This window comes from Aspergillus wentii, assembly GCF_001890725.1.
Source record: "Aspergillus wentii DTO 134E9 unplaced genomic scaffold ASPWEscaffold_2, whole genome shotgun sequence".
Lineage (NCBI taxonomy): Eukaryota > Fungi > Ascomycota > Eurotiomycetes > Eurotiales > Aspergillaceae > Aspergillus > Aspergillus wentii.
Window position 1 is genome coordinate 1,246,057 of NW_024467833.1, and position 14,798 is coordinate 1,260,854.

A 14,798-nucleotide genomic window follows, 5' to 3' on the forward strand; every position below is an offset into this window, starting at 1 on the left:
TCCGGAATGGATGTTGTATATGTGATGGCGTAGCGTATCCTGTATAGCTTCAGAATGATCATTCAAAACAATTCGCTCTGAACGACTTGATATTTGCTGCGTATTATTCAGTGGCAACTTCCTGGGTATTTTTTAAAGCCTCTCGTTTTCGAAGAAATTCTTGGCGCTCCAGCTTTCTCGCAGCCGCTTTGAGAGCACGCTTATGGGCATATCCATTCATATGGACATTCCACTGCTCTTCATTTGTCATTGTTTTGCGGCATACATCACAGGTGATACACTTCGCTATGTTATTGGTATTATTTTGTGACTGTGCTTCCTTGGCACCAAGAGTTGTTCTCGCAAGCCCTGACAGTGACTTTGGGTCAGGCATAGCCTCCTTGTTGAGCAATGAATGAACGAGGCGTTCAGATGGTTCAGTGATAGATTCCACCCAGTCTTCAACTTTAGTGCTATCAAGTAGGTAGAGACGGTTTGTCATATTAGTCTCTGAAAGGGCCCTCCATAGCTTGTTCCGAATCCATTTGATTTGCGAGACAGCATACTGGCGCGTCGCGGTTTTTACAGACTCGATGCCAGTTCGCTTGAGAGCTTCAAGTTCCTCCTCATTGGATGAGCCTGCATATAACGCTTCAAAGTAAGGTGCTAGCTCTTTGAACCCAATGGAGACCCAGACTCCTCTAGTTTGATCGACAATGACGCCTTGGGACTGCTTCTCCCGGAGATATTCCGACATCTTCTTCGCCTCAGACATTAAACCTTGCTCGAGCATGGTATCCACCCGTTTCTCGAGTCGAGAATTTAAGACTTCTTTCTCTGAGTGAACCCAGAAAATGATAGTATCGAAACGTAGCTGATTAGCGTCATCAGTAGTTGCGGCCGCTTGCTTGAGACGCTTTTGTTCTTTATATATCTCGGAGGCTGGTGTGCCGGTTTGAAAGTATATCTCCAAGGAACGTCTAATCTTGCGCGTCTCGTTCGGGTGCCATCGAGCAGCCATAACTGGATCGACCTCTTTCAGTTTCTCCAAGACCACCTCTGTCGGTGCGTCGAGGATTGGCCATTTTGTAGACGTAGACTCGATTTCATCGCTAGAGAATCCATCCTCAGATTCGCCAGTATCTGCACCCTCGCCCACTAACTGCTCCTTGAAGAGGACTGCCTGGGTATAGTAGTGTGTTCCTCCGACGAGAACAGGGAGTTTCCCTCGAGAGCGTATATCCTTGATGAGTCGAAGACTTTCCCTCTTGAATCTTCCAATACGCCAGGCCTCTTGCTCCAAATCAACACAGCTAATTAAATGGTGCGGGATGCCATTTTGTTCTTCGACGGGTATTTGGTTCGTTATGATGGGGAGGCCGCGATACATTTGCATTGCATCGCCATTAATAATTTCACCGTTGAAGCGAGATGCCAAGTCCACTGCAAGCTATCTGCAGCTATTAGAAATTTGGTTACAATATGAATTATTGTAAGAGGTGCCATCGTGGAAACTCACCTTCGACTTCCCAGTGCCTGTAGCACCGACGACTGCTATGAGGGGGAGTTGTGCCATGATCGAAGGACGTCCAGCAAGTAGGGATCGGAAGAACTTGAACATAGAGGAGCTAAAACGCTGAGCATTTTATCTTACAGCATCACCCGCTGCTATAAGAGTGTTTTGGAAACAGTGCGTCCAGGTCGTATCGATTGACTGGGGGGGTCATTTTCAGTGGGAAAAGATCTCCCCATTACCTCATCCGTCCAACGCCAAAGCGGAGCAAAGAAACACCATTCTGATGAGCTAGTTTCTTGCATCATTTGCTCTTTTAATTCTCTGGTAGTTCATCTCATAATAATTTTCTTTTTCACCTTTTCATCCTTCTGTTTCTCAATCTCTCACATAAAAGGAAAAGTATACCCCCCAATCTAAAAATGGCGGAGAGTGCATTACCGTCGATCAGTGTGCAGGGCCTCTCTTATAAGTTCCAGGATGGATCTTCTGGCTTGACAGATGTAAATCTCGACGTTCCTTCAGGAAGTCGAACACTTCTTATAGGCGGTAAGGGCGTCTTTTATATTAGGAGTACATTCATTTGCTAACATTATGAGATAGCCAACGGTGCTGGAAAGACCACTCTGCTGCGTCTATTGGCGGGGAAACGTCTGGCCCCAACAAACACAATAACTGTGTCTGGCAGTGATCCTTTCAAAGACACTCTGGAGGGTGTGACCTATCTGGGTGTCGAATGGGTTCTCAATAATATTGTCCGGACGGACATTGACGTCCCAACGCTCCTCGCATCAGTTGGCGGCAACGCCTATCCAGGCCGAAGAGACGAGCTGGTCGAAATTCTCGACATCGACTTGCGCTGGCGTATGCATGCTGTTTCTGATGGTGAGCGACGCCGTGTGCAGCTGGCTATGGGTCTCCTCCGGCCCTGGCGAGTGCTTCTTCTCGATGAAATTACTGTCGATCTGGACTTGCTGTCCAGAAGCAATTTCCTTTATTATCTTAAGCGGGAGACGGAAACAAGGCCCTGCACCATCGTGTATGCCACGCATATCCTTGATAATCTGTCCCAATGGCCCACGCATCTGGTTCACATGCACCTAGGTAACGTCAAACAATGGGGACCGATAGAAAAGTTCCAAAAAGAGGTTCCTCAGACGGCTGAAAACAGCCAACTGGGTGAGCTCGTCCTCAAGTGGCTCAAGGAGGATATGCAATCCAGGGGACCCAGGAATGGACGCCATGGCCAGGGCAAAACCTACGAGTCTTTGGAAGGCAAAGGGGGGTATGGGTTCGAAAAGAGAAATTAGATTTGGACAATCTTTTCTTCATGTGTTACGCGTTTCAACAACGATTCAATTCGAGCGCAAATGGCATTGTCGGAGTTCATGAACTTGTTCTTTAGATCTTAGAGAAAAGGGGCGGGTATATTCAACATTTCAGGAGTCATTTCACATTTATGGATAAAAGAGATAACTTTTATTATATCCTTTTCGTTTTGTATGTACATTTCTTTTTGTCCCTTCTACGAAATGATGTTAGAGATGGTATATATACGCGCCGAAGTGTCCTCGCTTGCAACAGCAAGCTCGAATTTACACTCTTGTTGTGGATCTTTCGAAGCAGCAGGTCGCCATGAAAGTTGCGTAATTCCCTTTGACGGAGATACCAGTCTGTCAACAGTGACGATGGGAGTTGTTTCTGAACCGTCGACTGCAATTTGGTGGATTGATACTTCTCCGTTATCCAGACCCACTGCTATAAGGAACGAGTTCTTCAGCACGGTGGGAAGGAAGGAAATTGCTGTGACTGAGCTTGTCAGAGAGATTGTTGACTTGCAAGCAAACGACCCTGCTACCATTTGCCAAAGTTTCACCGACTTATCACGTCCAGCCGTAGCAAAGACGTGATTTGCTGACACTGGAGCCCACGCGGCTCCCAGAATCATTCTCGAATGGCCCTTAGGATTCGATGCAAGGAGCGATAATGTAGTAGGGCTTTGTTCATCCCGCTGGAAAACAGCCCACTGACGATCTCGCCCAACACTGAGAAGATAACGATCATCATTGGAGAAACAAAGGCTCGTTATAGTCAAAGAATGTGCTGTGAGAGGAGGCCGGATTTCGTGCCAGTCAGATGTGTCAAATAGACGTATCACTGCATGGTCTATGGAGCTTGCTTTGCAGGCTGTGGCAATGAGGGTGCGGTCATGGCTGACAGCTACGGCAGAGATCTCGTAGCCGTGTCCATATAGCTTCTCATGCTCTGGCCACAACGTATAACGGGCAAGCTGGTCTTCAAGAGGAGGTTGGTTCGAATTAGATAAGGCTTCCTGGTTTGTTGGCGGTTTCGCAGCTCCATTCTCGCCCTCCTCTTCTACCGTAATTTCCTCACCGGGGGCTTGGTTTGACAGACCAAGAACCGGGATTTCTGCGGTGTCCGGAAGATCTTCCCCTCCTGACTGTTTGAAACCGGCAAGATTCTCCAGGAGATGGGCGATAGGTTTAGGCTCATTGAAAACTCGCAAAAGTTTCTCATCTGCACCAGAAACAAAACGCGCGGGTCCCAACGTATCAACACAGTTCAAATCGTACCCATGGATTTGGGGCCTCGAAAATTCATGCCACGTTCTCAAGTCATTACGAAGCCACTGTGCATGGAGTCGAGTTGTTTGGTCTGCACTAGTCGAAATAAGATATCCCCCAGTAGGCTCCCACCGAATACCATTAACAGAACGCACATGGCCAGAGATACCCAGTTTCTGCACCCAAATGTCGGAGTCCTCATCATAGCTCCAAGACCTCCAGCTACCTGTTCGGCCTAGACTCACAACTTGCTTTCCATCTGGGGACCAGAGTCCGATCCAGAAGCCACCCGTACTGCCAGTTGCTGTAGTAGATCCCTTCTGCACGCTGATCTCTCCCATCCTCTCGGCTGAGAGCCAAACCCCAGACACCGAGTCCTGCTCCCAAATAGTCAGAGTATTGTCTGCGGACGCAGACAGAAGCTGCTGACGCTCTGAATTGGGATTCCATGCGGTGGTGTAGATCCAGTCCTCATTTCCGAAAAGAAGGGCTTCGAAAGTAACAGAATACTTAGATCCTGCTGCTTCGAACTCATGGGCCTTGTTGGACAATGTCGGCTCAATACCACCAAGCATAGTACCTTCATCATCGGTCGGTTCTGGCTGAGCTGCCTCGCCCTGTTGTAATCGCCAAAGTCGGATATATTTGTCCTGACTAGCTGATGCGAGTAGAAGATCGCCAGTCTGACTTTGCTTGTCACGGGTGAAAGAAAGCGACCTCACCCAAGCTTCATGTCCCGAGAGCACAGCAGCAAGTCTGAATTCTGGATCAATTGAACTGTTGGCAACATATAGTTGCACGATACTCATGGTACCTGCCACAGCCAATACCAGGGATCGGTCTTTTTCGTTTGTTTCGAGCTGACACAATGATAGAGCCAGTGGGAAAAATCGTGGTTTCATATATATCGTTTTTAGAATAGATCCATGTCCACCTTCATGAACATTCAGTCTCCAGATTCTCACGCTTCCATCTGCCGCACCCGAAGCTATAATATCCGATCCATTGGCTATGGCAATCGCATTGACCGAACCAGTATGGCCCTCCAGGGTATGCGCATGTACGTATTGACGCGACTCCGTTGAATCAGTTCGCCATAGTCGGAGTGTATGATCGACGGACCCGGTAAGAAGGAACTTCGCACCCGTGGTGGGACATGTGTAAAACTTGACAACGCTGACTTTGTCAGTATGGCCCACGAGGAGGGAATAGACTCCATGCTGCGAGGTATCCTATAAATGGCATCAGAATCCGAATCTGAATATAAAACAACGCATAAAATCGAAACAAGCATACCCTCGGATCCCACAGAGCCACGTTATTGTCTGCACCGAAGGCGAGCACGCCCGACTGGACATCCCAGTCAGCAGCGGCTGGATGCCTATTCCCCCCAACACTAATGTAGTCGGTTGTAATGGACACCATGAATGCTGGTATACAGTATGGCTATCAAAATATCCTGAATGCCCTTCGATGTCGTGGTTTGGGTGGAGAACCGAATTCAAAGACGATGTGGCCTAGTTATCGCAATTCATGTCACTTTTTGTGTCGGAACAAGTTAAGCTTATCGATAAGGGCGGCGAACAGTTCTGAGACGAACCCCTCATTTCAATTCCTTTCTTGTCCCACAGCAGTCTACCAAAAAAAAAGGCAGGGTTATTATATTACTTCAGGATATTATGCTTCTCATTTTAACTCAGATATTAACTCTGCAATCATGGCTAGCTCCCCTTCCAAGGATGGTATCTCCATCACTGTCGAATTTACGTTAGTCAATCCTTTGTCGTTGAATAACTCTGTTCGAAGCATTTAGAGGTGCTGACTTCATCCATAACAGAGGCGGTTTAGAGATGCTGTTCTCGAACGAGCGCAAACACAATATCACTTTACCATCCCAATTAAGCGATGGGAGTCGACCAAATATCACATATCTACTGCAACACCTGGTTGAACATGTCATGAAGGACCAAAGGAAGGAATTATTTATATTGGAAGACAATGTGTATGTTATGGAATACTAAATAGTACATTCCGGTACTGATTGTGAATGCAGGCGGCCTGGTATCCTTGTTCTCATCAACGACGCCGATTGGGAGCTTGAAGGCGAAGAGAAATATGAGCTTCAACCTAGGGATAATATTGCATTCGTTTCTACGCTTCATGGAGGCTAAAGGTCTTGGAAGAGAGTTCGATTCACTTCGATTTACGATCAAATCATCTATTTCATGAATTCGAAGTCACGGAGCAGTAACAATAATCCTATTCTCAGAACGATACATTGTCATGACGAATTATGCGTCTAGACAACATCTTCAACGTGTTGCTGCGTGATCCTTTCAGGCTCACGAGGGGTTCGAAGTCCACTTTGTGGTGTTGAGAGTCCTTCTTGTGGACTACCAAGTCCTTGAATCGGACTCATAACCCCACTGGGAGGTACCGGGATCTTGATATCTTCGGGTGAGTCAGGGACGATATCTTCTGGGAGATCAGGAATGTGAATTCGTTTAGACTCGTTCTGGTAACTCTCGGGAATTATCTGGGGCGGAAGTAGTCAGCGACAAATCTCGTTTGTAAATGAATCCTTCTAATCTCACCTCGATAATCTCGTTTCGAGGAAATTCTAAGAATGGGATGTCTGCAGCATTGCATGCCATGAGATAGCCATACAAAACCCTTAGCACACTCTCATGGGCAATGATGAGTAGATCGTTTTGCTCCCGCTCAAGCTCCAAAATTATGGGCTCTAGACGCACAGCGAGGTCATGGTATGACTATTGATTGTTGTCTCGTCAACAATTATTCTAACGATGTTTAAAAGAATAACCTTACCTCTGCGCGGGGATACCGGTGGTGGTAGGGGTCAAGTTCGTGCTTAGCCACCTCTTCTGGGTACTCCAGTCGAATGTTGTTTTCAGACATCTTCTCGCAGACACCGGGGTTCAGCTGGCTCATTTGCGACCTTTGTCGAACTTTGTAACCATTTTCAAAAAGGTAGTGAGAGGTCTCGACGGTTCGTCGCCTTGTCGAAGTCCACACAGTCAATGGTTTTAACTCATAGCCTGTTTCCCCTTGTTCGGCCATTGCCTTCTTTTCAGACTCTCTGTGTTGCAACAAGCACTCGGTCATTTTCTTTGCATAGTCCTCACCTTGCTCCGACAAGGAGGCATCTGATTTGTAAGAGTCAGAGTCCAATGAGACACCAGCCTAATATTTCACAACATTTGTTAGATAAATGCTCCTTGTTAGGTCTCAGGGCGTCCCAATATAGGGAACCCGCCTTGTGGTTTTCTTACCCGTGCAAAGTATGTATGTCTAGACTTGGTATGCAAGTTGAGAAGATAAAACACAATTCGGTGAGATAGATAGCCAAAGCTGCAGTCGTTGATTATCAATCTCTCCCCTGCATTTATCATCTGCATTATGGTTAGAAATTTATTTGATGAAGGATGATGGGTCAGGGGCATGCCTTGATGTAATTCAAATCCTTCTCCTCCATCGTTTGGAATTGGGGAATTCGGGAGGAGATGCGATTCAGGTAATGCTTTACTGCATCTTCTGATGTCCATCCAACATACTAGTGGCAGTTAACACGCCTGTCCAATAACCTTCAACATGGCAGAGATTGAGAACCCACATCTGGAGAAGATATCTTTACCCTGCGGACATTCTCCTCGATAATGCGTTCATCATCACACCATGACTCTATGAAAAGCGTCTTCAGTGATAATAAAGTTAGGTCTGGTTTTAATGTTCGAGATGACCCAGATAATGACATACCTCGATATCATGCTTTGCAAACTCCTTTGCAAGCGACCGCCGCCCACTAGGCAGAGGGTTGACAGCATCGTAGATTGCGATCTGACCATTTTCATGGTTCAGGAAGTTGTATATGTCCTCTCGGCATTTTTTCACAATCTTCTGCCTCAGAAGGACTGAAGATGCGGATGCTATGTTCGGTTAGTATAACAGCAACAAGTTTATGTGCAAATTAACAAAATCAACTTGCCATTGACGAAGAAGTAATCATCCGGTATATCTTCACCATGAGGAATCGTCGCACGTCTGTAGTCTCCCAAGTGGAAGATCCTGGTTTTAACACCAAGCCTAGAACCCGGGATCAGTACAAATCAAAATAAAATGTTACATAATTACAGACCATCGGAGATACCGTGCCAGAGCTACAGATATATGCCTGATGAATGACGGTAGATGTTAGCCTTGACGCCAAACCACATGAGTTAATATGGCCGAACAAACGTTTTACCCCTCGCCGGTAGGCCTACGGTGATAATGACAATTCGACCTGAGTGGAAAAGTCGACCGGATTCCGTGCTGTACAACTGAGCTGGTGCAAGCTCAGCTTTTTCAGGTAAGTCATGGATGGCGTCCACAAAGGTCGACGACTTTCGCCGAAATCGCGGGGAATTGGCAATGATTTCTGCCGTCCTGGCACATGTCAGTACCATCTGTTATCTCCCGGACTTCTATCACTTGACTATCAGAGACAATCACAATACATCATTGCTCTAGTCTTTGCATGGGTAGCATGATAAAGGTATGCCCAGGAGGCTCAAGGATCCAGAGCAGCCTTACAAAAGAGTATCCATAGTTTGATAGAGGTGTAATCAAAGCAAAGTCAGGATCGCAAATCCGAGGTCACAGCAATCTGATAAAAAGTATTAAAGTGAAGGAAAATATGCTCAGGCTCGGGTTAAAAGGAGAAAGAGAAAGTAAATGTGCGTTGACCCAACTAGGCGGCTGACCGACTTGGGCTGAATGAGGCGTTTCGTCAACTTAAAGAGTCAAGAACCATACGTGATCATCACTGAAGAATTAACATTGAAGAGATACAGAAAAGTCAACCTCCTTAAAAAGTAAAAAATTCTAAATTTATCAAACTGGAAATCTCGCAAAAGAAAAAAGAAAAAAGGCAAATCTATCCACGACAATCACCCCAAAAAGCTGCGATTATATCATTGCGATAAACCTGCTGCTCAAAAGATCCTATCCCGGTAAGGCCCGAAGCGGCTAGCGTGTTATTCTTGCCTCTGGCAGTTCGTAGCGACCACAAACGCAACCGCCAAGCCCGGGCGGAAAAGCAAAAGACCAAAGGTGACTTTTTTCAAAGTTGTTTGGAAAGACTTCAGTCACCTAGCATCTTCCCCGTCGTTTCTACCCCCATCATCATCCCTAAGAACAGGCCCAGACCTCAGCCCGTTCAAGGTCTCTGATTGCGATTAGCGAAATTGCTCCTGTTTCATCCCGAGTTCAATTTCTAGGGCTGGTCTCAAAATCTTTTCTGTCCTTTCTCTCCTACTCCAAGGCCACTTCTCGACCCCGACGTGACGACTCCGTTCCCTCCGTGTTCTTGAATAAATATCTAAATCTAATCTTCATAATAAGCCACAATGGCCGACTCATCGCCTCTTTCCTTCCTTGCGGACAATTCCGTCGCCGCAGCTATTAAGGATGCATACACCTCGTTCTCAGAGCGAAGGGAGGCTCTTGGCCTTTCCAACCCAGGAACCGTGGATAACATCGGAAGAGAAGTCCAGAAGGATGTCTTGCTTTCCAACTTCATGTTCACAGGTCTCCGAGCAGACTTGACAAAGGCCTTTGGCATGTCGCCTCTGTTCCGTGTGTCGCATGCTTTCTCCATGGGTGGTTCAGGCAACCTGCCTCCGTACAACTTCTCGGCCATGTACGGAAGTCAAAATGTAGGTCACATCAATGTTATCTACGATTCGTTATGACAGCTAGTTTGGATGGTTACTAAATCTAAGGCTTTCAAAAGGTTTTCATGCAAGGCAACCTCGGAAGCGACGGTGGACTCGCTGCGGTCGGTAACTACCGTTGGACCGACAAGTTTGTCACAAAGACCAACGCCCAGGTCATGTCGGGAGCAGGCCAGGCACTGATGCAGATCGACAATGACTACACTGGTGATGACTTCTCGGCATCCATCAAGGGTTTCAACCCATCCATCTTGGAGGGTGGCCTTACCGGAATCTTCGTCGGAAGTTACTTGCAGTCCATTACTCCCAGCCTGGCTCTCGGTTTCGAAGCCATCTGGCAGCGACAGGGTATGAGCACTCGTCCGGAGACTGCCCTTTCTTACTGTGCCAAGTACAAGACCCCCGAATGGATCGCTAGTGCTCAATTGCAGGCCCAGGGTGTCCTGTCTGCCTCGTACTGGAGGAAGCTTTCGGAGCGTGTCGAGGCTGGTGTTGATATGAACCTTCAGTTCGCCCCCAACGCTGCTGCTGCTATGATGGGTGGTCCCAGCCGCGACGGCACAACCTCCATCGGAGCCAAGTATGACTTCCGTGCTTCCACATTCCGTGCCCAGGTCGACAGCGCTGGAAAGGTTAGCTGCCTTTTGGAGAAGCGGATAGCCATGCCCATCGCCCTTACTTTTGCTGGTGAGATTGACCAGGCCAAGGTGAGTTTTTTATCACACTGTTTTCCTTAGTGCAATGAGACTTTTGAGGCTGACCACGTTTGTTCTCCATGTAGCAAACGGCTAAGCTCGGTCTTGCTGTATCCCTTGAGATCGCTGGCGAAGAATTGATGGAGCAGCAGGAGAAGATCGAGGCCCAGGGCATGGTCACTCCTCCTTTCTAAGCATCCCTGATTCATCCATAGCTGGAGCTAGTCATGGGAGAACTTGAACCACCACGAATTCTCCGCCGTCCAGCCTATACTCTTTCACCCTTTGTTTTAGTAGCTCTTCACTCTCCACGTGTATCTTTGGAACATGGTGTCACTTCCTCGGGTTATTACCTTGAATGCGGTTTGTTGGTGCAGGGAAGCGGTGATTTGGCGCCATGGAACCGACTTTTGTATAGAACCATCTTCCTATTTCTTTGATTATCACCTTTTCCCCTTTCGTTTATTTCCTTTTATTTTTATGGCTTCATCTATGATTTTTGGCCTGTTCGTTGTGTCCCCTTGACCCTATCTATTCTGATGGCGCCCTCGGCTGGTCAGCAGGACTACTGGGAATGAGATGCATGGAAACTCTTATGGGAAGCTCGTGTTTGTTTGTTTTTTTTTTTTTTTTTTTCTTTCTTTTTCAGTATGCATAGATGGGGCAATGTAAAACAATATCTGATTCTCACACTGGAAAGGAAGTGGTCAGCGAACATGTTATTCACATTGACCGGGGAGGAAAAGTGATTGATCAATGGGTGGCTTGTCTAATCAGACAAGAGACTTGTATTCTAGAATATGAACATTGATTAATATATATGCGATTCTCCACGAGTCATGCTTGAAATATGGAACCAGGATGATCTGGCCTTATAAGGCGTAAGGTCTCAGGTCTGCCATGACCCAAGTAGAAGCAGAAGGTGGATGCATTGTTTGACAGTCAAATATCGAAGGCGAAAATCGCATCTGGACAACTGGTAAGTAAGATCAAAACCATCATGAGGTTTTGGAATCAAGATACGACTGATGTAACCATCTTTATATCAATGGCTCTCAAGCCAAGATGGTCTACCTCGATACTGTATAATACAGTAATACATTAAATATGGATAGGTAACCTCTCCATACTAGGTATGGATAAAACGGCTGTTCGTTAACCGAATTGATTGCATATTTTAGGTCGCAAATGAACTAGTTGCGTGGATCCGACCAAGAGAACCACCAAAATCCACCGGAGCAGTTGGAGCTTCAACGATGCAAAGCCGACCATCCAATGCTAGACATCCAACACCCCCCACCGACTGCGAGGTTCAAAGCTTTTTTCTCGGCGACTCCTCGTTGATTTCGGTTACTGGCCATTCATCCCTCCATCCATCCCATTCGCATTTCGAACCTGGCCGATGAGGTCTTATTTACATGCGCTGGGATCCACTCAGACCTCTGTCTTGTAGGCTGCAATTGGCCTTGTGTAGTGGCGACTGTTGGGTCTGAATACGGAGTTATGCGAGGGATTATCGACCTATGCCATGTACAGTATTTCTGTCGCCTCTTCTTGCTCTCTCTCTCTGTCTGTCTCTATTTTCTCTTCTACCTTTTTTTTTTTTTTTTTCTCGCTAGCCGTACGGAAGTTTGCGATTATCAGGCCCACTCCACCCATGACATCATTGGGTCCAACTAGCCCCTGGTCTTTCTTCCCCCAACCCTTTTTCAGTTTGACGGGAATAATTAATCCCTTAAGTCCGTTTTCTGGTGTCTTTCATGGAGTACGAAGGAGCATCGTGATTGGTGCTATGGCTTCGGGAAACGGTTGAGCTTGCCGGCCTCTGAATAAAGCATCCAATTTACTTGACAAACCATAGGAAGATATCATGATATGGTGTCGACTGGGAACTGGGAACTGTGGCCAAGGAGTTTCAGAATCGACTGCCCGTTGTGCAGCCCAACACGGTTTCATGTACTACATTCTGAATCCTGCAGATGACATGGTATCGGGTCAGCTCGAAAAGTTGAGCGACGCCCCTTAATAAGTGCAGGCAAAGTTTATACTACGGCATATTGTATATCCACTTCTTTATTGATAACAAGCATGAAGGCTGAAGCTGTGCAGATAGTGAGCAGACACAGCCTTGTCTTGATTCTCATCAGATTCAGTTGGTGCAATTTATTATCTGCAATGACTCACGTGCCTGACAGAATACCAGCAGATGATATAGTTGGATATGAAGGGTCATCTTCGACCCTCTGCTAACTATCGTGTTTATTTTAAAGCATGCGTGCATCTCCGGTAGTTAAAGAGTAACTATCCACTATTGGTTCGGTATATGGCCATTAAGATCCATTTAAACCCATCATTGCCTGCAGAGCAAGTCTGACTTGACCTGTATGCATGTCTTTGTTGGCATAGGAATCAAGGGATATCCATACTATACTAGAATTGACACAAGCTCAGCTCATCATTGTGTATATCAGCTTTGCCCAAGCTGTGCACCTCCAGACCTGTCATGGATTTTAGTATCAACCGCTCAACAAGACATCTTCCAGCGGGAAGCTTTTCCAGTGTTTCACAAAAAGAGGACGACAGTCAATAATCAAGGGTGGTGGCGCTCCTTAAAATGTCGACAATTGAATTCCAGACTCAACCAGCTCGAGGATACCTATCATAAGCAAGCAGCGGGCGGGTTTGGCCGCTGCGGACGACAATCTGCAGCAGATAAATGGCCGGATGGACACACACTCGAGATATGCTGTACAGGTCATTCATACCGACCGGTTCCAAGGCTCACGGGTTTGAAAATGACGAAATTGAAGCACCCGAGAGCCAGGGAACAGTAAATTATACGGACAAAGTTACTAACCAGGCCAAGCAAATGTCAGTCCTACTATTCGCTTGTGCCTAGTGGGAAGGAGTTGCTCCATAAAATGGTTCCTCATACTAGTACGGAGTAGTCTCCTCAATTCCCCAGAGATAACTGTTGGATAGTGGGACTCTTTGAGGGCTGGATGGAGTAGGCATTTGGTTCGAGAATTTTCAGAACCAGCAATTTTGTTTTTATTAAGGAATCGAAATGGGGAAAAAAAAAGAATTAAGTCAAAAAAAAAAAAAAAAAAGGGTATGTACGTACTTTACAGAAAACAAATGACTAACGCTTTCCTTGGATATGCCTCGGAACTAGCCACACAAGTGGGACGCTTGTAATTACTGGTAATTCAACGACACTAACCTGGAAACTCCATGTATTCAAATTACTATTGCGAACCTTTTGTTTTTGGCTTATAGACAGACAACACATTCTCATCTGCATTATTGTCGCAAGGATGGCTTCAGATAAGTTTGCAGCTCTCATGTACACTCGATAAAGCACGAGCTCTACGGAAAAGAAACAAAGAAATCGTGGATGCATGGGCTTTTTTTTTTTTTTGGGCGAGTCATCTGACTTGTGTCTGAGACCTGACAGCTGCTGATCACTTTGGTCTAGTAGGAAATAGTCCAGGAACAACCTTAGTTGACTCGAAGAAAATAGCCAATATCTTTACCGCTTCCTACTATTTGATCGGACAATGGCCCATGCCCCGTGGATCATTGGTTTCGGACGTCAATGGTGCATTGCTGGACCAGCTCTCTGGTACCAATATGCATGGGCGACGACGATGAGACTTAGGTATGCAGCTGGGATTCATTCCATCCTTACCACTCCAGAGGTGGTGACGCAGATGACAACATCAAGGGAATCCTTGCTAGCACGACCTCAGCATTCTCCTTGGGATCTGTGGCGATTCATCCTTGTCTTCAGAGAAAGGATTGGGATATACTGTCTCAAGCCATAACATACCTCTCTGTAACATGCAGCCTGTTGACCGACATTGTACGGATTTATGTATGCATCATTTGTTATATTGATGCATAGCATTTCCGAATTTTGCTCCAGGAATGTTCCTTACCTGACCTTTATCTTGTTGGATGGCATTATCGCTCCACTGTTGAATGTTGAATAGAGATCGTTGATGATTATCAATCTTCATTCCGCAGTTCGATAGTTAGAGAGATAAGACGTCTATAAATTAAAGGAAATTAATTGTTGGACAATGCTGGTTTGAAACACATATTGTTTTGGCTAGTGATCTGAGAAAAAGTTTACTACCAGTGTATACATGCCACATGATGCATGATGCCTGCTATCTGTAATCATATGAAGCTGGCATGAGTACTTACAGGTCGAGGAGTTTGCCTCCCCTCCCCGGCGAAGAGGCAAAGAATTTAAAGTTATGATGCTAGTCAACAGGTCATATGG

The 14,798-nt window shown here is 46.2% G+C and overlaps 5 protein-coding genes across 5 annotated transcripts; 3 read left to right on the forward strand and 2 right to left on the reverse strand.

Moving 5' to 3' along the window:
- Positions 1-103: 103 nt before the first annotated feature.
- Positions 104-1,555, reverse strand: ASPWEDRAFT_105982 (tRNA dimethylallyltransferase; the record flags this gene model as incomplete). Its single annotated transcript, XM_040827777.1, has 2 exons — positions 104-1,429; positions 1,499-1,555. The coding sequence occupies 2 exons, from the start codon at positions 1,553-1,555 to the stop codon at positions 104-106; spliced, it is 1,383 nt and encodes a 460-aa protein (XP_040692209.1).
- A 359-nt stretch (positions 1,556-1,914) lies between these two features.
- ASPWEDRAFT_24461 (putative ABC transporter) lies at positions 1,915-2,802 on the forward strand (the record flags this gene model as incomplete). The annotated part of the gene is made up of 2 exons (XM_040832616.1): positions 1,915-2,041; positions 2,096-2,802. 2 exons carry the CDS (start codon positions 1,915-1,917, stop codon positions 2,800-2,802), a joined length of 834 nt encoding a protein of 277 aa, XP_040692210.1.
- Positions 2,803-3,017: 215 nt separating this feature from the next.
- On the reverse strand, positions 3,018-8,684 carry ASPWEDRAFT_48747 (uncharacterized protein; the record flags this gene model as incomplete). The annotated part of the gene is made up of 13 exons (XM_040837155.1): positions 3,018-5,309; positions 5,374-5,507; positions 6,424-6,613; positions 6,672-6,848; positions 6,907-7,281; positions 7,371-7,490; positions 7,544-7,651; positions 7,712-7,792; positions 7,855-8,024; positions 8,084-8,181; positions 8,234-8,269; positions 8,335-8,523; positions 8,671-8,684. 13 exons carry the CDS (start codon positions 8,682-8,684, stop codon positions 3,018-3,020), a joined length of 3,984 nt encoding a protein of 1,327 aa, XP_040692211.1.
- An 801-nt stretch (positions 8,685-9,485) lies between these two features.
- tom40 (TOM complex pore protein TOM40) lies at positions 9,486-10,701 on the forward strand (the record flags this gene model as incomplete). Its single annotated transcript, XM_040832617.1, has 3 exons — positions 9,486-9,794; positions 9,872-10,519; positions 10,594-10,701. 3 exons carry the CDS (start codon positions 9,486-9,488, stop codon positions 10,699-10,701), a joined length of 1,065 nt encoding a protein of 354 aa, XP_040692212.1.
- A 3,229-nt stretch (positions 10,702-13,930) lies between these two features.
- ASPWEDRAFT_36189 (uncharacterized protein) lies at positions 13,931-14,749 on the forward strand. The gene has a single exon (XM_040834392.1). The coding sequence runs from the start codon at positions 14,068-14,070 to the stop codon at positions 14,332-14,334; it is 267 nt and encodes an 88-aa protein (XP_040692213.1). The 5' UTR covers positions 13,931-14,067; the 3' UTR covers positions 14,335-14,749.
- Positions 14,750-14,798: the final 49 nt, after the last annotated feature.

Coding starts and splice junctions, on each gene's coding strand:
- ASPWEDRAFT_36189 (XM_040834392.1), top strand. CDS start 14,068: ATGGCCCATGCCCCGTGGATCATTGGTTTCGGACGTCAATGGTGCATT.